The 22,495-nt window shown below is 43.5% G+C and overlaps 1 protein-coding gene across 5 annotated transcripts in view; it reads left to right on the forward strand.

Annotated features, from left to right (window-relative positions):
• Nucleotides 1-5,576: 5,576 nt before the first annotated feature.
• The window catches only part of Papola (poly(A) polymerase alpha), a 62,021-nt gene continuing 45,102 nt past the window's right edge, over nucleotides 5,577-22,495 (forward strand). For all 5 annotated transcript variants that reach the window (XR_016537602.1, XM_090344797.1, XM_090344799.1 and 2 more), the window contains exons 1-6: nucleotides 5,577-5,804; nucleotides 16,636-16,809; nucleotides 17,804-17,870; nucleotides 19,943-20,024; nucleotides 20,676-20,785; nucleotides 21,303-21,356. Coding sequence is in view for 4 of the 5 variants with exons in the window: in XM_090344797.1 (XP_090200923.1) it covers nucleotides 5,797-5,804; nucleotides 16,636-16,809; nucleotides 17,804-17,870; nucleotides 19,943-20,024; nucleotides 20,676-20,785; nucleotides 21,303-21,356 (495 nt within the window). In the remaining variant the exon portion in view is untranslated. The remainder of the gene's footprint in view (nucleotides 5,805-16,635; nucleotides 16,810-17,803; nucleotides 17,871-19,942; nucleotides 20,025-20,675; nucleotides 20,786-21,302; nucleotides 21,357-22,495) is intronic.

The raw sequence follows: 22,495 nt of genomic DNA on the forward strand, positions 1-22,495 counted from the left end.
ATTTAAGAGTTCAAGTATTCTGCCTCTACATGTTCATGTGTAAAGTAATCAGATTTTCAGCATGAAGATGATCAGACTATGTAGTCTTCCAACTCCTAAAGATTTTACACAGGTTTCTATGGAACCAAAACCAACAATGTTAGAAATGAAAATAAATTTCAGTGGTGCATGTTTGTCAGAGGGACTGAGAATGTAGCTTACTGGCGGAGTGCTTGCCTAGCAAGCACTGGGTTCAGTTCCTTAGTACCACAAAAACAGAAAAAGCTGGAATGGCACTGTAGTTCAAATGGTAGAGCAAAAAGATGCTCAGGGACAGTGCCCATGCCTTGAGTTCAAGTCCTACAACCTACAAAAAAAAATCATCTTCATTAGTTTTATGTGAGAGTCTAGAATCAGGCAGCATTTCATTTCCTGAACTAGAGTAAGTTCTCATGTGTTAAGCATTTGCTCCCCTTGCCTCAACTCTGGTTTTTCTTTGAACTATTGGGGATCAAACCCAAGCTACTCCTATTGGGAAAGGTGCTATAATATTGAGCTATAGAACTACAGATCAGAGTGCTTAAGAAAACCGGGCACTAAGTCTTATTATTTCAATGTTACTTTCCTAGGGATGGGGGAGGCTGGGCAACTGAACAACAACAACAAAAAAAAACACCAAAAAAACCCCCCTGATTGCAGATAGGTTTAAATTTTTTTTTTTTGCTTTGTTCTGTAAAACAAAGTAGAGTTTATATGAAAGATTGTGCCATTATCTCTCATTTGGAAGGTCAGGCAACTTAGTTTCTCTTGGTGAAACTTCAGTGGGTAGCTTCCTTTTGGATTGTAGTCTGGTTTGTTGGGGCTTTACTGCTGGAGCTTAGTCTAAAACAGTGGCCTGTCATTTTTGTTTTAATAATGGGGGATGAGAATTCAATGAAGGAATAGCTCGAGAGCACAGTACTCACTAGACAACTGTCATAGGACAATGCGCTGATGCTGTTACTTTTACTTTAGTAACTGATAAGTTTATGCCCACTTGCATACTGAGAATTGAACTCAGGATCTTAAGCATACTAGGTAAGGCATCTACCAGGCTCCCTTTTATTTTTTCTTTCCTTTTCCTTCTTACTCTTTCTATTTCCTTTTCTGAGTCAAAGTCTCTCTGTGTAGTACAAGTTGCTTCCAGATTTACTACTAAAATATGGATACTGATTTTAACTGGCACCATCATGGCCTCTTGGTGGATGAGGGGCTTTCTGAAAACTCTTACCGCTACCCCCAGGTGAAAGGTGTGCCTGAGTTCCTGGAGGTAGGGGCAGGCACTTGGACGATAGGTTACTGGACCTGCCAGAAATGTACTCTCAAGCTCCCTGTGATCCTGACCCTTGACGATGACCCTGTTTAGGACCTACAACCTCAGCTACCATTTTGTGCCATGCCTTGTGTTTCCTGTCTCTCCTCATGTCACCGTTAGGTCCACCTGAGATAAAATGGCCCCTTCTCTTTGGCTTTCTCTCCCTGTGAAACTCCAGGTAGGCCCTTTCTACTTTGCTCTGTCTCCCCAGCCAGCTCCTGTAACCCAGGTAACCGGTGCACTTGCAGGCAGTGGGAAGCCCCCAGGCTCTGATGTCACTTTCCCATCTGCTCCAGTCATAATTCACCCTTCCCTATACAATCTCTCCCCCTCATTAGTTCCAGCTGCCACAAGCTACCTCCTACACCAGCAGAGTCCAGTAGTTTGGCTCTCCCAAATAAACCCTTTCTGAATTATTTAGCAGTTTTTTTTCAGCAACCTATACAATAACCATGGCATCCCTCTTCAACTCTCCATTACAGGTGATCTGGTTTATTGATATTGTTTTTCTGCTCTTGTTTTACTACTCTCTTCATGGCTCAGTTTCCTAACAGTTTTAAGTGCATTCAGGCTGCAAGTTTTATTGGGATATGTGTCTGCTCCCAATCTCTGACTTTCTAGTAAAGACTACCAATCCAACTTCTCAAAATGTTGCTTCACTGTATCTTGCTATCAAATTCTTACATAACACTGTGTAGCCTAGACTGGCCTTGAACAAATGATTCTTCTGACTCCCTAGTAGGTGGGATTACAGCACTTCTGCTCTGTTACTATTTTTTTTTTTAATACTCAAGTACTTTTTTTTTTTTGCCAGTCCTGGACTTAAGCTCAGGTCCTGAGCACTGTCCTTGGACTTTCTCAAGACTAGAGCTCTACCACTTGAGCCTCAGCACTATTTCCGGCTTTTTTTTCTATGTATGTGGTACAGAGGAATTGAACCCAGGTCTTCGTGCATGCTAGGCAAGCACTTTAACCACTAGGCCAAACACCCGGCCAATACTTAAGTACTTTCACCAGCTCCTTGAAATGCATCCCAGAGGACAGCACAACTGAAGACATTCATATTCATTAATTCCTAAAGCATACCTTATATGCAATTTTTAGGATCACATCATAATGAACTTTTTTGATCTTCTAGATCTGATTTAAATTTTTTTTATTTTTCAAAGATTTTTATTAACATTGATTTTTTACATCACATTTCAAATGTCATGTTTAACAAACAAGTATTCAAGAAGAGAATCTCTATATATAATCACTGAATTTTTTTTTTTTTTTGATCTTCTAGATCTCAGATTTTTAGCCCTTATCTGTCCTTGGACTTTCTCAAAGCTAGAGCTCTACCACTTGAGCCTCGGCACCATTTCTGGCTTTTTTCTATGTATGTGGTAATGAGGAATTGAACCCAGGTCCCGGCCCCGACTACCTCCCCCCCCCCTCCATTTTTTTAGATTGGATTACTCAAGTGATCTTCTTGCCTCAGCCTTTAGAACAGCTAAGACTCTAGTCAGGTACCACTATGTCCATCTCAGACTTTAAAGGAAAGGTCCTTTAAAAAGAGTTTCCCAACCAAAGCCACAGTGATGAAAAGAGGGGAGGGAAGTAGGTGGAGGAATTAGCAATCGAGATTGAGTGAGGTTTAACTGATTTTGTTATCCAGAATTGAATCAATGAGATGCAGAGAAGCCACACTTTGAGAGGGTGAATCAGGAATCTTTATTATAAAGCTAGAGACTGTTAGCAGAATCCTGTCCCAAAAGAACTCACAACTTCAAAAATGGTTAATACAAACAAACCTTATAAAGGCAAAAATCACATGACTAGTATGAAAAACTAAACCTATCAAAATCATATTTACAGAAGCAAAGCAAACTGGGTGGAACAAGGGGTAGGTGAGGCTTAGGGCAAGAATTCTCTGAGCAAGACTTTCCTAGAGCTAAAACATAAGTCCGAAATTCAAGGAATGACCTATTTTACCTCTAGAGTTTTTGGAACTGGGTGAAAGTCCTCATCGTCTATTAAGACAGTGGTGAGGACAAGATGGTGTTACTTAAACCTAGTATCCATATTTCAATGAGAATTACATGAGTAATTTAGACTTTGCTAGTGGCAACATTTTAAAAAAGTGAAAAAGAGGTGGGATCAACTTGGGGGAGGGGAACTAGAGACAGTAAGGATTTAAACATACTGAGCAAGAGCTCTATACAGAGCATCCAGCCAGCTTATTTTAAGGTTTCCCAGAAAGGAAACCCACCATATGGTTCAGGCAGAAAAGTTTATTGGAGGGGGAGAGCAAACTGCAGGCTGCATGAGGGGGAGGTGAACCCAGACAGAGGGAAAGGAAAGACAGGAAGGGAGGAGGGGACCTGTGTAGAGTTGGATTCTATAGGGAAAGATGGGAGGCAGGACTACATACAGCAGGTGTGAAAGTGATCTCAGTGCCTGGGGAATCTGTCGCTGTCAGAGGGAGGCATGACCTGGGCGGTCTAGGAAATGACCTCGGTGGGTGAGGAAGTGACCTTAGAGTGAGTGACAGGTGATTACTGTTTTCAGGCAGGTGAAGAAAAGGGGAGAGGGGCAATTCTCCTGGTGAGACCAAACACCTGGCAAAGTTACTGTTTTATTTTTGCCAGGCCTGGGGCTTGAACACAAGGCTTGCTCAAAGCTGCCCTCTATCAACTCGAGCAACAGTGCCACTTCCGGCCTTTTCTGTTCCTGTGGTACTGAGGAATGGGACTCAGGACCTCATACATGCTAGCCAAGGACTCTAACATTAAGCCACATTCCCAGCCCCTGAAAATCCCCCTTCTGGGGGGGGGGGGGTCATGGGGTTTGAACTCTTGGACTGAGCTCTGGCCCTGAGCCCTTCAGCTCAAGGCCAAGGACCTACTCCTGGGCCTGGGCTCTTCAGATCAAGGCTGACACCTTTCACTGGGCTCCAGCCCCACTTCCGTTTTCTAGTGATTAGAGATAAAAGTCTCAAAGTCTTAGCTGGCCCAGTAACGCAAGCCTGTAATCCTAGCTACTCCAGAGGCTGAGATCTGAGGATCAAGGTTCACAGCCACCCAGGGCACAAAAGGACCTGGAACTCTTATCTTCATCTCCTCTAGCAGACAGGCAGTAGGGCTTGGAGCCTTGAGCTGAAGAGCTCAAGGGCAGCGCCCAGGCCAAAGTTCAAGCTCCAGGACTCCTGCACACCCTCCCCTTCCCCCCCCCCCCACGGTCTTGGGCTGAGAGGTAGCTCAGTGGCAAAGCACTTGCCTAGCAAGGTCAGCGTCCAACGTCGGATCCCCAGTACCAAACAAGAAAAGACAAGAGAAAAAAACGGCGTTTCGTGCCCAGGCTGGCTTTGAACCGGGGTCCTCAGACCTCAGCCTCCTGAGTAGCGAGGATGGCAGGCGGGAGCCCCGGCGCCCAGGGAGTGCTTATGTCACCAGCTGCTGTGTGATCGCCCCGAGGAGTCAAGGCGAAGGCGCCCGCAGCGGGATGCGCCGCGTCGTGGGCTGACCGTTTCCCATACGTACCGATCCGCCCCACGGTGGTCGGGGCGACGCTGCCAGGTCGAGGAAGACGACGCCGCAGAGAGCCTGCTCACGACCTCGCCAACGCTCGCCCTCTCGCCGTCCTCGCTGATTCCACGGCCGTGAAGGCCGAGCCTCGGCGGGTCGGGATCCGCGGGGAGCCGGGCTGGGGCTGCGCCCTCCCGCGGACCGCCCCGGACCCTGCAGGACGGGCGGCGGCCCCACGACCCGAGGAGCCGGCGCTGCCCCCGGGCACTGCCCCGGGCGCGCCCGGAGGCACGTGGGGAGCACGCCGCGGGCTCCGCCCCGGAACCGGCCCAGCCCCGGAACCGGCGCTGCCCACGGGCGCTAACCCGGCTCTCCTGGAGGCACGTGGTGCTCGCGCCGCGGGCCGGATCCCTCCCTACGATCCGCCTCCTTCCGCGTCCCGGAAGGCGGGACTTCGCTTGGCGCCGGAAGCGGCGTTTGGCGGGTCTATGTCTTTCCCGCCTCTCTCTCGGGCCCGTCTGGCCGCGTCGCCCCCGTCAAGAGACACGACGAGGCTTTCGGAGCCTCGCAGACGAGCTCCCACAGACCACCCGACCCTCACGGCGGAAACGTGAGCGGGTTTCGAGGAGAAATTGAGGGACCCGCCTCCGTCTCTAGAACTACACTTCCCGTGAGGCCGCGCGGCGCCCGGCCTCTGGTGCGCAAGCGCGCCCCCAGTGTGCGCGGTGACGTCAGCGGTTCTAGAACGTTGCTGTGGTAGCGCTCGGGCGCCATGTTGGGACGAAGGGGAAGGAAGAGAAGCGCTTAAAGCGGCGGGAGCGGGTGCGGGAGTGGGGTTGGACCCAGGGCTGAGCCAGGCCCCCCCCTCCCTCCCGCCTCAGTGGATCATGCCCAGGGCGGCAGCGGCGGCGGTTGCGGGGGGGAAGTGACTGGGCGGTGCCGGCGCCGGAGACGATGCCGTTGTAAGTGCTTGTGTTTTTGTTTTCCCCGCACGCCGACCTGGGCCCGGGCAGGGGGAGGGGAGGGGCGCGCGGTCGGGCCTAGCCCCGCGGGCGGGGGCTGGGGGGGTCTCCCGGCTGGTGGGCAGCCGGGCCCGCGGGGGCTTCCCCTTCCGGAGGAGCCCGCGGAGCCTCGGCCCCTCCCGGCCCGGGCCGCCCGCCCGCCGCCCTCCCGCCCGGCCCGGCCCGGCCGCCTCCGCCGCGGCGCCCGGGCTCCCGCGGATTCGCGCCGGGTCCGTCTTGGCGCCGGCGCTCGCTGCACTTTGTCCTCCCCCGATGGGGGCGCGCGCGGGCCGGGGGACCCCGGCTCCCGCTCGGTCCCGCTCGGTCCGGTCGGGAGCGTCCCGGGGCGCCCCGGTCCCGATGCCGCCGGCCCGACTGCCGGGTGTTGGCGGTCCCGGTGGAGTCTGGATGCGGGGCCACGTTCCGTTCCGCTCGCCTTTTCCTCGGTCTTGGCCCCGTACCCCCGCGCCTGTACCGGGAACCTGCTTCAGTTAGGCGCCGTCCGTTCCAGCGGGCCGAGCACACAGATGGGAAGTTGTGTAAGTTACCGTCTCCCTTTCTTCTTCTAAGAACGAGATGTCTGGACACTCACGATTTGGAAGAAAAGTGCAATACAGCTTTATTATTATTATTATTCTGCGTTATCTGCAGTGCGGAGGCCTAAGGGATCAAAACATTTCTGCCTAGTTTTGATTGTCAAGTGCTCTCGTGGAGGATAAGAGCATGTTTTTTTTTTTTTCCCCCCTTTGTGGTACGAAAACAAAGTTTTGTTTATGTTAAATCCAAATGAAAATGTATGTGATTTCTAGGTACAACTAATGTAGATACTCCAAGTAACTTTTTTAGTCCGACCTTTTTAAAATGTGGTCAGTTAACCGGGCTTGTCTGTCTCTACAGATAGGAATGAGAAATGATGCAAGATTTAATATGACAGTTGTCGGATTTTATATAATAACTTTAAAAAGGATTTCATGACTTCATGGCGACTCTCGCCTTGTCCTTGAGTTTTGGTTCAGAGGCTTGTCAGATGATTTTTTTTTCCCCCCTAAAATAACATTTGTTAGGCTTCATTAACTAAAATAGTGAGATCTACGTTGTCGGGGTTAAATGAGCCTTTGTTGGAATGAAAAGATGTAGCAGGAGACTCCAGGCTAAACAAGGTTTCTGTGATGATTTCAATTCAGTAGGAATTCACATAAACAGTTGGAGTCAGGTCATGTGATGACCTTGTGTTAGCTCTTACTTTATTGATGCTTTTGAAAGAAATCTTTCTGTTAACCATGTCATTATATTGAAAATGTTAGGAAAGGAACACACTAAAGAAATGGCTTCAATTTACAAATAATGTTAGATAATTTTTATCTTACATGCTTTTCCTGACATTCTGTGAGGAAGGAAGGTAGAAGTTTCCATTGAGTTTTCACTTCATGGTAACATACATACCCAGAACATTGAAGTGAAGGACAGCATGGCCACTGCATAAGGGTAGAAGATGTAAATTTGACAGCATGGCCGCTGCATAAGGATAAATTTTCCATTGAAGACTAATTGCTTCAGAAACCTTTTGCAAGTGGGTTTACTTTTCTAAAAGTGTCAGTGCCAGTAGCATGGCCTAGTGGTAGAGTGCTTGCCTAGCATGCATGAAGCCCTGGGTTCTATTCCTCCAGTCCATATACAGGAAAAAAGTTGCAAGTGGTGTAGCTGTGACTCAAGGGTAGATCCGCTGGCTTTGAGAAAGCCCAAGGACAGTGCTTAGGCCCTGAGTTCAAGCCCAAGCTGGCAAAAAAAAAAGGAAGTGTCAGCACATGTCATCCAAGTCCTTTATGTTGTTTCTTAGATTTAGACTGAATAGCCACTTGTCATTACTCCATTTTAAGACCACGTTTACTGTGGAAGACCAAAAGACACTTAGTGTTAAACTTACACTTTAAACAGTAAAAAAAGACCACATTTCTGTGTAGGTGAAGTAACTAGTTCTTAAGAGTGGTGTTGTCCTAGCTACTGAGGAGATTGAGATGTGAGATCTCCGTTTAAAGTTAGCCCAGAGAGAAAATTCTCTGAGACTCTCCAATTAACTACCAGAAAGCTGGGAGTAGAGCTGTAGCTCAAAAGTGGTAGAGCCTTGCACACAAAAAGTTCAGGGGACCAGTTTAGCCTAGTGGTAGAGTGCTTGCCTAGTATGCTCAAAGACCCAGGTTCGAGTTCTTGGGTACCACATACATAGAAAAGCCAGAAGCAGTGCTGTGGCTCAAGTGACAGTGCACTATCCTTGAGGAAAAAGCCTAAGGATAGTGCTCAGGCCCTGAGTTCAAGCCCCAGGACTGCCTCCTTCCTCCCAAAAAGTTCAGGGACAGCACTCAGACTCTGAGCTAAAGCACCATACTTTATTTGTTTTATGCTCTTGTTTTTCTTTTCTCCTAAGATAGTGAAGACTGAACTTACAGCCTCCCAAATGCTAAACACTTTTTCTTTCCTTCTAAATCACTGAGGGCATTAGTTTCTCATGTTGAGGGAAGTCACATAGTCAATAATTTTGTTTCTTTGATGTGTTGAATTGTTATTTCTTAGCTATTTTGTGTTTGACTTGGTTTGAATTTTGTTAAACTTGTGCAGTTGTTAAATTTGGGTGAGTGAGTGAAATTTACACGTGGACCTTATAGATGAGTTTTAAGAATAATCTGTTACAAAATTTTGTGATCAAATGTCTATATATTTTTTTAGAAGTCATGGTCCTGAAATACTAAAAAAAAATTGGAGGTCTGAATTTATTCTGTTTTTCACTTAGTCTGTACCCTAGAAATCTTTGCAGGAAGTTGTTTTGTATATTGTATTAACAGTGTCCTTGCCCTTTACTTACTTCTCAATGGCTCATCCTTACAACTCCCAAGTAATGACAACCACAAAAATAACTTACCTTTTTCCAGATGTGTCTTTTTTTTTATGCCAGTCTTTGGACTTGGACTCAGGGCCAGAGCACTGTTCTTGGTGTTCCTCAAGGTCAGCACTCAACCACTTGAGCCACAGCATCACTTCTTTTCCTGTGTATGTGGTACAGAGGAATCGAGCCCCTAGAAAGTAGGACAGCATGAGTTCAAACCTCAACACCACCCGCAAAGTAGAATAGATTTTTGTTGTCTTATTTTCAGGGCTTGATTGCTGCTTCGGAGCTAGATAAAAGTTTTACACAACAGGGTGTTGTGCCATGTATCCTCACTTTTTTTTTTCTTTTTTTTTTTTTTTTTGCCAGTCCTGGGCTTAAGCTCCTTGGCTTTTTCTCAAGGCTAGAGCTCTACCACTTGAGTCTCAGCACCACTTCTGGCTTTTTCTAAGTATGTGGTACCAAGGAATCGAACCCGGGTCTTCGTGCATGCTAGGCAAGCACTCTTCCACTAGGCCAAACTCCCGGCCGTATCCTCACTTTTTATTTTTTTGCCAGTCCTGGGGCTTGAACTCAGGGCCTGAACATTGTCCTTGAGCTAGGACACTGTTCAAGGCTAGGATTAGGACTCTACCACTTGAGCCACTTTCAGTTTTTTCTCTGTATGTGGTACCAAGGAATCAAACCCCCAGGGCTTAGTGTGTGCTAGGCAAGCACTGTACCACTAGGCTACACTCCTGGCCCTGTCATTCTCACTCTTACACTGCATCCTGATTCTGTCTCTTTTTGGGAACTAGAAGGGTTTGTTTGATTAGCTCTGGTGATGAATTGGAGATAGTCTCACAGACTTTCCATGAAATCCTCAGATCTCAGTCTCTTGAGTAGTTAATATTACAGTCTTGAGCCACCGGTGGCCAGCTTAAAAATTGTCTTTATATATAAGCTTTTGCTATGTTCATATGTTTTGTTTGACTATTACAAAAATTTATTTTAAAAATGAGAATGTGAAAATCTACATGACCCATTTTTTTCTTAAGTCTGTGATTTCGCTTGTAGCTGTTGTTAAACTGATTCCATAGCTTCTAACAGGATGCTATTTCCTCACATTACCTACTGTATTCCAGTTTTGTTCTGTTGCCCCCTGTTGGTATCTACACACATTGATCTATCACAAAATTCAAAAAGGGATCAAATCACTGTAACATGTATATCTGTTTTAATGGGAGTTTCTTGTCCATAATTTTTTTTTTCCAATCCTGGACTTTAGCTCGGGGCCTGAGCACTGTCTTTGGACTTTCTCAAGGCTAGAGCTCTACCACTTGAGCCTCAGCACCCCTTCTGGCTATTTTCTATGTATGTGGTACCAAGGAATCGAACCCGTGAATTTGTGCATGCTGGGCAAGCATTCTACCACTAGGCCAAACACCCGGCCCCATATAAATTTTTTATTATTATTAGTTGTGGTGCTTGAACTCTGGTCCTGGTTTCTGTCCCTCAGCTTTTCAGCTCAAAGCTACTGCCTCATACCCTTGAGCCGTAGCACCACTTCCAGTTTTCTGATGGTTAATTGGAGATAAGAGTCTCTGGACATTACTGGGGCCAGGAATTTGGCCTGGTGGTAGAGTGCTTGCCTAGCATGCACAGACCCAGGTTTGATTTTTCGGTACCACATACATAGAAAAAAGCCGGAAGTGGTGCTGAGGCTCAAGTGCTAGAGCTCCAGCCTTGAGAAGTTCCAAGGATAGTGCTCAGGCCCTGATCTCTAGCCTAGGACTGACAAAAAAAAAAGTCTCTGGACTTTAGTGTAGTGCCTGGGCTGACTTTTGAACTGTAATCCTCAGATCTCAGCTTCCTGAGAAGCTAAGATTACAGGCATGAGCCACCTCTCCCGACTTTTTTTTTTTTTTTAATGCTTAGTAGTTGAGCTGTGCTCATGGTCTCTACTGGGTGGGCTCAAAGATGCTTTGAAACTGGATTTATGGCTTTCTTCACACTGATAGTAGACTTGGTATTTATCTGTTTATTTTTAGATGGTGTCTCCCTATGTAGCCCAAAGTGACTGCAAATCCTACTTCAGGCTCTCCACGATGGGATTATAGGCATGCACCACCATACCCTACTTGTCTTTCCTGTTTAAACAGTTTTCAGGTTGACATTTTTGTGTAGAATAAATAAATCTCTTTGGTGATAACATACACTATATACTTGTATACAGAAAGTATAATACTAAAAAATCTTAGTTAAGTTTTTCCTGTTGCTTTTTGTTTGTGCATGTTCATTTTGTCTTGGGTAAAGTCTTACGTTATGTTGCTCAGGCTGGCCCTGTACTCCTGGGCAGCTCAGCTTTAAGTAGTCCTCCTCCAACATTCTGAGCAGCTGAGAATACATGTATGTACCACAGCACCTGACTTTTAGCATGTATTTGTAGTAATGTGTGTGGTTGCTTAAAGTTATTTAGAAGTTTTAGGTTGTTTGTCTGGATTGTTGTATAACATTTCTCATATATGAAGATTTAAGATTTTTCCTATTTTAGAGATGTCTTGCAGATTTATCTTCCATTATAGATTTATAATACATACATGTATAATTTAAATTATACAGCCTTTTGTATTTGATGCTTTTAGTAGTTTTTGTCCGTCATGGGGTTTAAACTATGGACCTGGGTTCTGTCTTGTGCTCTTCAGCTCAAGGCTACTACTACCCCTGAGCCACAGCCCCATTTCCCATTTTCTAGTGATAATTAGAGATAAAGAGTCTCAGGTTCTTTTGTGCCGGGCTAGCTTTGAACCTTGATTCTCAGATCTCAGCCTCCTGAGTAGCTAGGATTACAGGCATGAGCTACACCACACACAGCTTCCTTTAGACATTTCTCAAAGTCCCTACTCCCCCCTGCCTACCATGCTTGGCAAGCATTCTACCACTAAGCCATTTCCCCAATTCTACCACTATTTGATTTTTAATATTAAATTAAAATTTAGTGGAAAATTGATTTCTTCCATTTAAGATAAAATTATGCTTAATGTTTTTACTTGGGGTGTTTTGGACCTTCAAAACATCTGGCATTTGGGTTTTTTTTGTTGTTGTTTGTTTTGCCAGTCCTGAGTTGAGCTCAGCGCCTGAGACCTATCCTTGGACTTTCTCAAGGCTAGAGCTCTACCACTTGAGCCTCAGCACCCCTTCCGGCTATTTTCTATGTATGTGGTACCAAGGAATCAAACCCAGGTCTTCGTGCATGCTAGGCAAGCACTCTACTCTAGGCCAAACTCCCAGCCTCAGAAAATGTTTTCATTTGGTTGTGATTTATGTATACATGTTCTTGGGTTCAATGTTTTATGTATACATACATGCACACACACAAAGATTTAGGTTTATTTTACATACTTTTCCCCCTTGAATTGGGTGAAACAATTATGTTAACTCATAATGTGAAGGCTACATAATAAATACAGATGCCATTGTGGATATGGTTGATTTCCTTTCAAAGCCAGTCTGGGACACACAGTGAGTTCTAGGCCAGTCTTGTACTTACCAAACAAATGCTGTCTCTGCCTTCCCTCTTTTTTCCTTGCAAATTTTTATTTGGAGCTTTAAGTAGACATACATATTTTTTCCAATTAGAACAAGCAACTTTGTGAATTTATAAACCTGAGCCAGTATCATGATTATCTGGTAAGATTTAAATCAACAAGGTTTGATGTATATGTGTGTGTATGTTAATGAAAACTGGATTTTAGGATGAAAGCAATTAAGGCCAAGGGGAATGGATATTCATATATTGTTAATGATCCCAGCGAAACTGTACGGAATTTAACTCAATCATAATGGAGAGAAGTGGAGAGAAGCATGACATGCACAAAAAAAGAGATGGAAATTTACTTTGTTTTAAGGTGTAAAGTTGTGATTTTTGCTTACACTTCAGGCTCTCCTTGCTTGAAATAATTCTAGATTAGAAATAACTTTGGACTTTCCATTTTTACTTTTACTTATGCTAAAAGCATGAGATTTGGGTGTGGCACAAGTGTCCGGGAATCACAACACTCTGGGAAGCTAAACGCTGTATAAATTTGGGGCCAGCACAGCTACCTAGTATAGCAAGACCTTGTCTCAAAAATTATTTAGGAAAGTAGTATAATTTCAGTGTAACCATGGACTCTAATTTACTTGGAAAAATTCCATGATGCAATGACCAACACAAGAGAATACATACATAAACTAGATTATGTGGTAACTGTAACAGCTACTTCAAAAACAAGGCATTTTGTACTAGATAAGTATCTTTTGTTATATGCTGAGAACTACAACAAAGAAAAAAATGCACACAGAAATGAGGTGTTGGGTTGTGATCACCTTGATTATTGTGATGGAAACACACTGTATATCTGTTCCATCAAGTTATATACATTAGTAATATTTAGGAATTTTAATATACCAGCTGTACCCGAATAAAGGTGGAAAATGTAAGCTTATTTCAGAAAATAAGTAAATATTTTATTGATACCTATTATCATATGCTATAAAGGAAAGTATCATATTCCAGTGTTAGGGAAAAGGAATAGGCTGGACTCTGATCAACAAGTTAGGACTGTTTATTGCTGTTGAGGGGCACAGCTTCCTGTGGGGTTTGGAGGTTGTCCCAGGTACTAGGTTTTGGGGCCAGGTTTATGTGGGTCTTAACAAGAAAACAAAGGAGTAAAAATCATTTTGTAGTTGCTGGGGAGCTAGGGGCAGGTACTTTTGATTAGGTCCAGAATGGAATGGAATGGAATGTTCTGCCTAGGGTGACCAGGACTTTCAAGGAAGCCTAGGTTCGAGGAACCTGCCTGTGGACAGGCATGTGGTCAAGCCTGTTTGTGTGCATCTGGTGTCTCACTTGACTTGAGGGAATAAAGCAGGAGTCAATCCATCAAATGGTATTTGGAGGCTACCTTTTTTGATTTGCCAGTTATAGAGGTTGAACTTTGGGCCTGGGCTCTGTCCCTGTGCTTCTTTTTGCTCAGGCTAAAGCTCTGCCACTTGAGCCACAGCACCATTTCTAAGTAGTTTATTAGAGATAAGAGTCTTAAGGACTTTTCTGCCAAGGCTGGCCTTAAGCCTCAGTCCTCAGATCTCAGCGTCCTGAGTAGCTAGGATTACAGATGTGTGCCACTGGATGGAGCCCGGCCATTTCGGTTTTTTTTTTTCTCTCTTTTTGTTTGAAACCAGGATTTGAACTCTGTATCTGATGACTTTCACTCATTGTCTGACAACTCTTATCACCTGAGCCAAGCTTCTAACTCCAAGAGCTTGTCTTTACACTCCACAGCCTGGTCGCTGTCCCTGAGCTCCTCAGATCAAGGCAAGCATTCTACCACTTGAACCATAGCTCCACTTCTTGTGGGTTGTGTGTGTGTGTGTGTGTGTGCGTGCGTGCGTGCGTGCGTGTGCGTGCGTGCGTGCGTGTACGTGCGCGCGCGCGCGCGTGTGGTTGTGTGTGTTTCTTGGTGGTTAGCGATGAGTCTCAGGGACCTTTGTGCTTGGGCTGGCTTTGAACCCTTATTCTCAGAGCTCAGCCTTCTGACTATATAGGATTTACAGGTGTGAGCCGCCAGCACCCAGAAGACCTTGTGTCAGTTTTGAAGAACTCCTGACCATAACCTTTTTGTTGTTTTTTGTTTTGTACTCTAAAATAAACTTTGTAATGATGCATTTGTGTCTTGTGTGTTATTTGTGGGCTGAGAAGCACCCCCCCTTACTCTCAGGTACACGTTGTCATGATCTTGATGTTGATGAGGATCTAAGGTGAGAACAGTCCTAGAACTGTTCAGTTCAGGAGCTTAGGCCATGGTTGGATCAGGCCCTCACTGTATCCTCAAACGGGAGCAGTCCTGAGTGGTTGAATAATCCACAGATTGCTTTATTTTGTAGGAGCAGGTCCCCATCCGCATCAGTACGGGCTGGGATGCAGCACAAGGTGGGGGCATGTTGGGCACCTGGCTCAGCAGACTCTAAGCTTCCCTCTCTGAAGGCTTAGTCCAAGTAATCTTTAAAATGTGTGTCTTAGCTGAGCCGGCAGCTACCCCTGCAGCCATGAATGACATGTGATCATGAGACCCCTGATTGGCCTCACAGTGGTTGCTGAGGATAAGTGGGTGGAGGATGGGCAGGAAGATACAAAGTCTGGTGGTTGGCTGGCTTGCCAGATGGTTGGGCTGCTGTGTTGTGGCTACCTAAGGCATGATGACTGTTAATGTTATGTAGTAACCAAAATATTATGAAAAATTGAACTTACACTTATTGTGTATATTTTAATCATAGATTCTCCATAGGTTCAGAAAATCAAACTTATTTGTACCTTTGAAAAATGATCGGTGCTTATGTGGATCTCCAGCTTTGTGAGTTAACATCATAGCCTTGCACAGCCATGTAGTTTGTCTTAGTAGGAAGAGTAGTCCAACATGAGTTAATCAGTTGCTGAAAGAGATAATAAATGAGATTTATATTTATTCAATAACCATCATGAATCAAAGGTGACATATAGATAGACCAGGAAGTCTTGACCAAAAGTTAATATAACACAATGGCTAGTTTTATTTTTTATTTTTTTTGCCAGCTTTGGGGCTTGACTTGGGGCCTGAACACTGCATCACTTCTGGCTGAAAAAGCCAAGAATAAGTATATATGTGGTACCAAGGAATTGTACCCAGATCTTTCTGCATGCTAGGCAAGCACTCTACCACTAGGCCAAACTCTTGGCCCCAATGGCTCATTTTAATAATGAGCAGTCTAAGCTTCCTGGCAATCTTTTAGGTCTGTGCTGAGATCAGAAGACAAAAGAGCCCATCAGTCATAGTGAAGATTTGAACCTAGTGGATATTGTGTTACTTACTATATAATAGTAAATGTAAATCTCTGTTCAAAGTTCAACTTATATTTTGTTAATACTCTGTGCCCTTTTAGCTAAGTCCCATTCCACATATTTACATTGGCAAAGTAGCATTTTTGATAGAAATGGAGTGTCAGGGGGCCGGGAGTTTGGCCTAGTGGTAGAGTGCTTGCCTAGCATGCACGAAGACCCGGGTTCAATTCCTCGGTACCACATACATAGAAAAAAGCCGGAAGTGGTGCTGAGGCTCAAGTGGTAGAGCTCTAGCCTTGAGAAAGTCCAAGGACAGGGCTCATGCCCTGAGCTCAAGCCCAGGACTGGCAAAAAGTGAAATAAAATAAAATAAATCTTTCTAAAAAAAAAAAAAAAAAGAAATGGAGTGTCAGAGATTTTGGTTCCTTTCTAATAGATAAGATTTTGTTTTTCTCCAATAGGTAAAATTTCAAAGAAGAATTTTTGTTTCATTTTTATTTTTGGTGCCAGTTCTATGGTTTGAACTCAGGACTTGGGCACTGTCGCCCAGCTTTGAGACTTCCACCACTTTGAGCAAGTGTTACTTCTGGCTTTCTGATTGTTAACTGGAGATAAGACTCACCAACTTTCCTATATAGGTTACTGTGATGCTCATATCTCAGCCTCCTGAGTAGCTAGGATTACAAGTGTGAGCCACTGGCACCCAGCTTAAAAAGTTTTATTTTGTACTGCATTTTTCTCTGTTAATATATTTAATCTAGATTAAAATTTTTTTTTTCTATTTTCAATATTTAGGTAATGGTAAGGTTAAAATCCTTGGGATGGGAAATATTTTTTTTTTTTTTACTTTATTTAGCTTTTTGTTGTAAGACAAAAATGAATGTCTTTGAAAGTAAACATTTGGAACCAGATGCAGTGGTTATGAGTTCAAGACTAGCTTGTATTTCTTGAGACCCTATGGAGGTTGCCATGGAACCAACTTTAGAAATGCATTCTTTACTGAATTAACATTTTAAATCATGGATTGTTTCTAAATTGCAGAATTTTGGGTCAGTAATTTTACCCAATTCTATTTTTAGTCCAGTTACAACGCAGGGATCACAGCAAACACAGACATCACAGAAGCACTATGGCATTACTTCTCCTATCAGCTTAGCAGCCCCCAAGGAGACTGACTGCATACTTACACAGAAACTGATTGAGACATTGAAGCCCTTTGGGGTGTTTGAAGAGGAAGAGGAACTGCAGCGCAGGTAAAAGATGTGTGCATTTTTAATTTGTAATACCGAAGTTAAACTTGATACATGGTCTACTGAGAAAATTAGGTTATTCTCTCAAACCTCTGCTTCAGAAAAGAATATTTAGTTAACTTTTTTTTTTGCATAGAATTCTCTTTCCTTAATTTTTGCTTGTTTTTGACATTGCTTGGGCTTGAACGCAAAAGTTTAAGTGTATACTTAGGGGAATTTTGGTTATTGTAGTGTAGAGTTGTCAGAAAGAGAATGCCTTCCTGGTGCTATGGCTCATGCCTGTGATTGTAGGTACTCAGGAGGCTGAGATCTGAGGATTGTGGTTCAGAGCCAGCCTGGGCACTAAACTCCATGAGACTCTTACCTCCAGTTAGCCATTAGAAAACTGGAAGTGGCTTGTGACTCAAGGGGTCGGGAGGTAGCCTTGAGCTGACGAGCTCAGGGACAGTGTTCAGGCTCAGAGTTCATGTCCCGTGACTAACAAAAGAAAAGGGAATGGCTTACCTAGTGCAACAGTGACTATACATAACTAATATTGTATGTTTCTAGTCACCTACAATGTAAAATTTAAAAGCCAGTGTGATAGTATATACCAACCACTCGGGAGGCTGAGGCAAGAGGATCGTGAGTTGAAGCCAGCCTGGGCTACATGTAGCAAGACTCGGTCTCAAGAATGTAAAATAAGCGGGATGCTAGTGTCACATGCTTGTAATCCTAGCTACTCAAGAGTCTGAGATCTGAGGATGACATTTTAATGTCAAGTTTGAAGCTAGCCCAGGCAGAAAAGTTCTTGAGACTCTTGTCTCAGGTTAATCACAGAAATAGCTGAAACTGGCTTTGTGGCAGAAAGGAGCCCAGGAACAGTGTCCAGGCCCAAAAAAGTTCTAGCCCCAAGACCCCCCCTCCCCCAAAAGAAAAAGGTAAAAGATGGGAAGCTACATATTTATTTGCACCCATTATTTAATCAGTTTGATATTGATAATTGCTTTTTCAACAGGATTTTAATTTTGGGAAAATTGAATAACCTAGTGAAAGAGTGGATACGAGAAATCAGCGAAAGCAAGGTAAGGTGCCTTTCTTGTATACAAAATAATTTTTTTTATATACCTAAATGAGCATATCTATAACTTCATTGGTCTTCATTGCATAGATTTAACATCTTCATTGTGGAGTTAATTGTATTCTATTGGTAACAGATTTTATATTTTGCAAGCAAGAAAGACTGAACTGAGGTTTTTGTTCTTTTAGGAAGTAAGTACCTTTTAGTTATATGATTTAAAAGTTGGTCTTAGTAATTTTGAACTCTTCATTCTTCAGAGTAGCAACAGATGTTACCCTAGTTAAGTAGATTTATGTATGTATGTATGCATGCATGCATGCATGTATTGGTTGAGGGCTTGAATTCAGGGCCTGGTGGGCACTATCTGAGCCTCTTTGTGCTCACGGCTAGTGCGCTAACACTTGCAGCACGGCACCATCTCCGATTTTTTTCAGTGGTTAATTGGAGATAAAAGTCTCACATGGACTTTTCTGTCTGGGTTTGTTTGAACTGTAATCTTCAGAATGTTGCCTTCTGTGTAGCTAGGATTACAAGTTTGTGAGCCACTAGAGCCTGGCAAATGTTTTTATTTTTGTTTGTACTTCTGTTGGTGTTGTTATTGAGGATTTCTTGATTTTATTTTTTATTTTTTATTTTTTTTTTTGCCAGTTCTGGGCCTGAACTCAGGTCCTGGACACTGTCCCTGAAATTCTTTTGCTCAAGGCTAGCACTCTACCACTTGGGCCACAGTTGCTCTTCCAGCCTTTTCTGTTTATGTAGTACTGAGGATTGAACCCAGTGTTCCATGCATGCTAGGCAAGCAGTCTACCTAGTCATGCTCCTGGTCCTGAGGAGTTATTTATGTATGTATTACTTGTTTTGTGGGTCATGGGGCTTGAACTTGGCCTGGGCGCTGTCCCTGAGCTCTTCAGCTCCAGGCTACCACCCTACCCCTGGGCCTGGGGGCTGTCCCTGAGCTCTTATGCTCTAGGCTACTGACCCCCCCTTGACCCAAGCCCTATTTTCCTTTTCTAGAGGTTATTTGGAGATAAGAGTCTCAGGTCCTTTGTGCCCGGCTGGCTTTGAATCTTGATCCTCACATCTCAGCCTCCTGAGTAGCTAGGATCACAGGTGTGAGCCGCCAAGCCTAGCTTTGAAGGGTAATTTTTTAATGCTCTGATTGATACTGAGTAACAGACTTTGCTGTTCCAAGCAATTAGGTAGTAGAACAAATACTGATCTAGAACTTGTTAGAAATTGCTCTTTAATTGAACGTTATCCTTATGCACTATGTTCGTGAAGCACCCCGTCTGTTACTTCATCTTATTGCTAGGAATAGGAAAACAAGTTTTTAATGCTTTGCATTCTTTTGTATATGTGTGTACTGATCCTGAGGCTTGAACTCAAGTCCTAGGTTGTCTCTGAACCTCTTGTGCTAAAGTCTAGCACTCTACCACTTGAGCCACAGCTCCACTCAGCTTTTTTTTTTTTTGCCAGTCCTGCACCTTGAGCTCAGGGCCTGAGCCCTATCCTTGGACTGTCAAGGCTAGAGCTCTTGAGCCACAGCACCACTTCTGGCTTTTTTTCTATGCATGTGCTACCAAGGAATTGAACCTGGGTCTTCGTGTATGCTAGGCAAGCACTCTACCACTAGACCCAACTCCCGGCCCCTCCACTCAGCTTTTTTAAGTAGTTAACTGGAGGTGAGTCTCATAGTTTTCTTGTCCAGGCTGGCTTGGAACTGTGATCCTTGGATCTGTTTTCTGAGTAGTTAGGATTACAGGCATAAGCCAGTGATGCCTGGCTGCTGCTGTGCACACATGTGCGCGAGTGCGCTTTTTCCCTCCCTCCCTCCCTCCCTCCCCGCTTCTCTCCCCTTCCTTTTCCTCCCTCCCCCCTTCTAAGTTTCAAGCTGCATGTAGTAGTAAACTTCTGTAATTCTAGCACTGGGGAAAGCTGAGTATTGAGGATTTTGATTTTAAGAACAGCCTAAGCCGATCTTAAGACCTTGTCTCAGCAAACAAGTAAATGTACAGTGTCATTTGGTCCAGTTTTCTTTGTGCTGTACTGACAACATGGCTTTGTTTGCTTCAACAGAATCTTCCACAATCTGTAATTGAAAATGTTGGAGGAAAAATCTTTACATTTGGATCTTACAGATTAGGGGTACACACAAAAGGTAAATATTAGTTTCTTTATCTTGAATAAATATGCTTTTTCTTGAAATTACAATAATATTTTTGGTTTATTAAAAACTATGTACAGGCTTAGATTTGCATGAAAAAGGGTACTTGAAAGAGTCTCAATTTTGATAAAAATGATCTTTAACTGCAGTGGCCAAAGTAGTAGTATAATTAAGTAATCAATTTTAGTTCCTTAGTAAAAGGTAGTGAGACTGGAATAAGTAGATATAGAACTTTTTCCATTTCAGATTCCCACAGGCGAATGCTACTCTTATTTCCTTCCATTCTCAAATACAATAAAAATGAATTATGGCTTTTAAATGGAGTTTTCTTTTTTTCCTCATACTTTTGTTGTAGACTTATCAAAAAGTAGTATATATCTCTGGCCACTGATAATTATGGTGACATAATACTTGATATGTGCTTGCCTGTTTTCCTAAGTATCCTCACAGTAAATATAGGGGGGAGAAATGCCCACTAATTAGAAATATTTTTGCTTTATTTGAAATTTTTAATTAAAACTGAAGTTTTAGAGGTTCCTGGTGTAATGTTAAACATTCTTCACATTAAATATCACCGTGATAAGATGCAGAATAATTTCATTGTAATAATGGTTAATGGAATTGAATTTTATTTTTTTCTCTAAGGTGCCGATATTGATGCGTTGTGTGTTGCACCAAGACATGTTGATCGAAGTGACTTCTTCACCTCCTTTTATGATAAGTTGAAGTTACAGGAAGAAGTAAAAGATTTAAGAGTATGTAAATGTTTGGGGATGATAGGGAAGTTGTTGTAAACGTTTGTGTACAGTCAATTGGATGAATTTTATGGAATGCTTAGTCATTTTTTTGAGCGGTTCCATTTTGCCAGGCCATTTTTAAGCACTTAATGTGTGTTGTCTTTCACCTTTTATAACAATCCTGAAATCACAGCCTGTGAATTCCTTACAGATCAGGAAGTATAGGCAAACAGTATATAGACTAAGTAAGGAGAATAGTCACATACCTAATAAATGACAGCAATTAATGATTTGAACCCTAGAGCCTGTCTGTGTGAATAATTTCAAGTATTTAAAAGTACTAAAAGGGCTAGAGACATAGGTAGCTCAGTGGTAGAACAGCAATCCCATGTTGGTGATAAGCCCTGGAATAATACTCAAGATACTGAGGTCAGTTCCTAATACTGAAGTAACAAAACAGCAACAGTAAAGCTGTAACATCAGTGTGAGGCTAATGTATATTTAAGTGAATAAAACTTGTTTGCTTTTATTATAGGCTGTTGAAGAGGCATTTGTACCAGTTATCAAACTCTGTTTTGATGGTATAGAGGTAAGGTATAAATTCACATGTACAATTGTTGGTATGTAATAGTAAGCATTTTGATCAATGCAGGTTAATATTTTAGCTTACTTTAAACTCAAAATTAGTGAGTTGTAGTGGGGTGTGGTGGCTCACGCCTATAATCCTAAGTACTCAGAAGGCTGAGATCTGAGGATTGAGGTTCAAAGCCAGTTCCAACATTAAAGAACTTGAGACTTTTTTTTTTTTTTTTTTTTTGCCAGTCCTGGGCTTGAGCTCAGGGCCTGAGCACTGTCCTTGGACTTTCTCAAGGCTAGAGCTCTACCACTTGAGCCACAGCACCGCTTCCAGCTTTTTTTCTTTATATATGGTACCAAGGAATCGAACCTGGGTCTTTGTGCATGCTAGGCAAGCACTCTACCACTAGGCCAAACTCCCGGCCCCAAGAACTTGAGACTCTTATCGACAATTGATCTTTAGAGAATGGGAAATAGGGCAGTGGCTCTAGGGTTAGGGCAGTAGCTTTGAGCTGAAGAGCTCAGGGACAGTGTCCAGGCCCAAATTTCAAGCCCCAGGACCCACAAAAGAAAAACAGCTAGTGAGTTTCTTGACATTAATAAGATTTTATTTTTTTCCTTCCTGGAAGGACTGGGATTTGAGTCTCATAGACTATCATCCTTATTATATTAAGACTGTTTTTATATAGGTATGAATAACCTCCTCATCTTCCCTCCCCTTCCCTTTTTTTTGGGGGGGGGGGAGGGTTAGTTGTGGGGTTTGGTCTCTGGGCCTGGGCACTCTTCCTGAGCTCTTCAGCTCAAGGCTCCACCCTACCCAGGACCTGGGAGTTGTCCCTGAACTCTTGAGGCTCAATGTTACTGTCCCACCCTTGAGCCACAGGGCCATTTCCAGTTTTCTAGAGGTTAATTGGAGATAAGAGTCTCACAAGGGTCTTTAGTGCCTGTCTTAAGTGCCTGGGTTGACTGTGAACTGTGATCCTCAGATCTCAGCCTTCTGAGATTACAGGTGTGAGCCACACACTGGGCACCCTTTTCTTTTCTTTTCTTTTCTTTTCTTTTCTTTTCTTTTCTTTTCTTTTCTTTTCTTTATTGCCAGTCCTAGGGCTTGAACTCAGGGCCCTGATCACTGTCCTTGGGCCACTCACAGCT

This window comes from Megascapheus bottae, chromosome 14 (assembly GCF_031878675.1).
Source record: "Megascapheus bottae isolate mThoBot1 chromosome 14, mThoBot2.hap1, whole genome shotgun sequence".
Taxonomy (NCBI): Eukaryota; Metazoa; Chordata; class Mammalia; order Rodentia; family Geomyidae; genus Megascapheus; species Megascapheus bottae.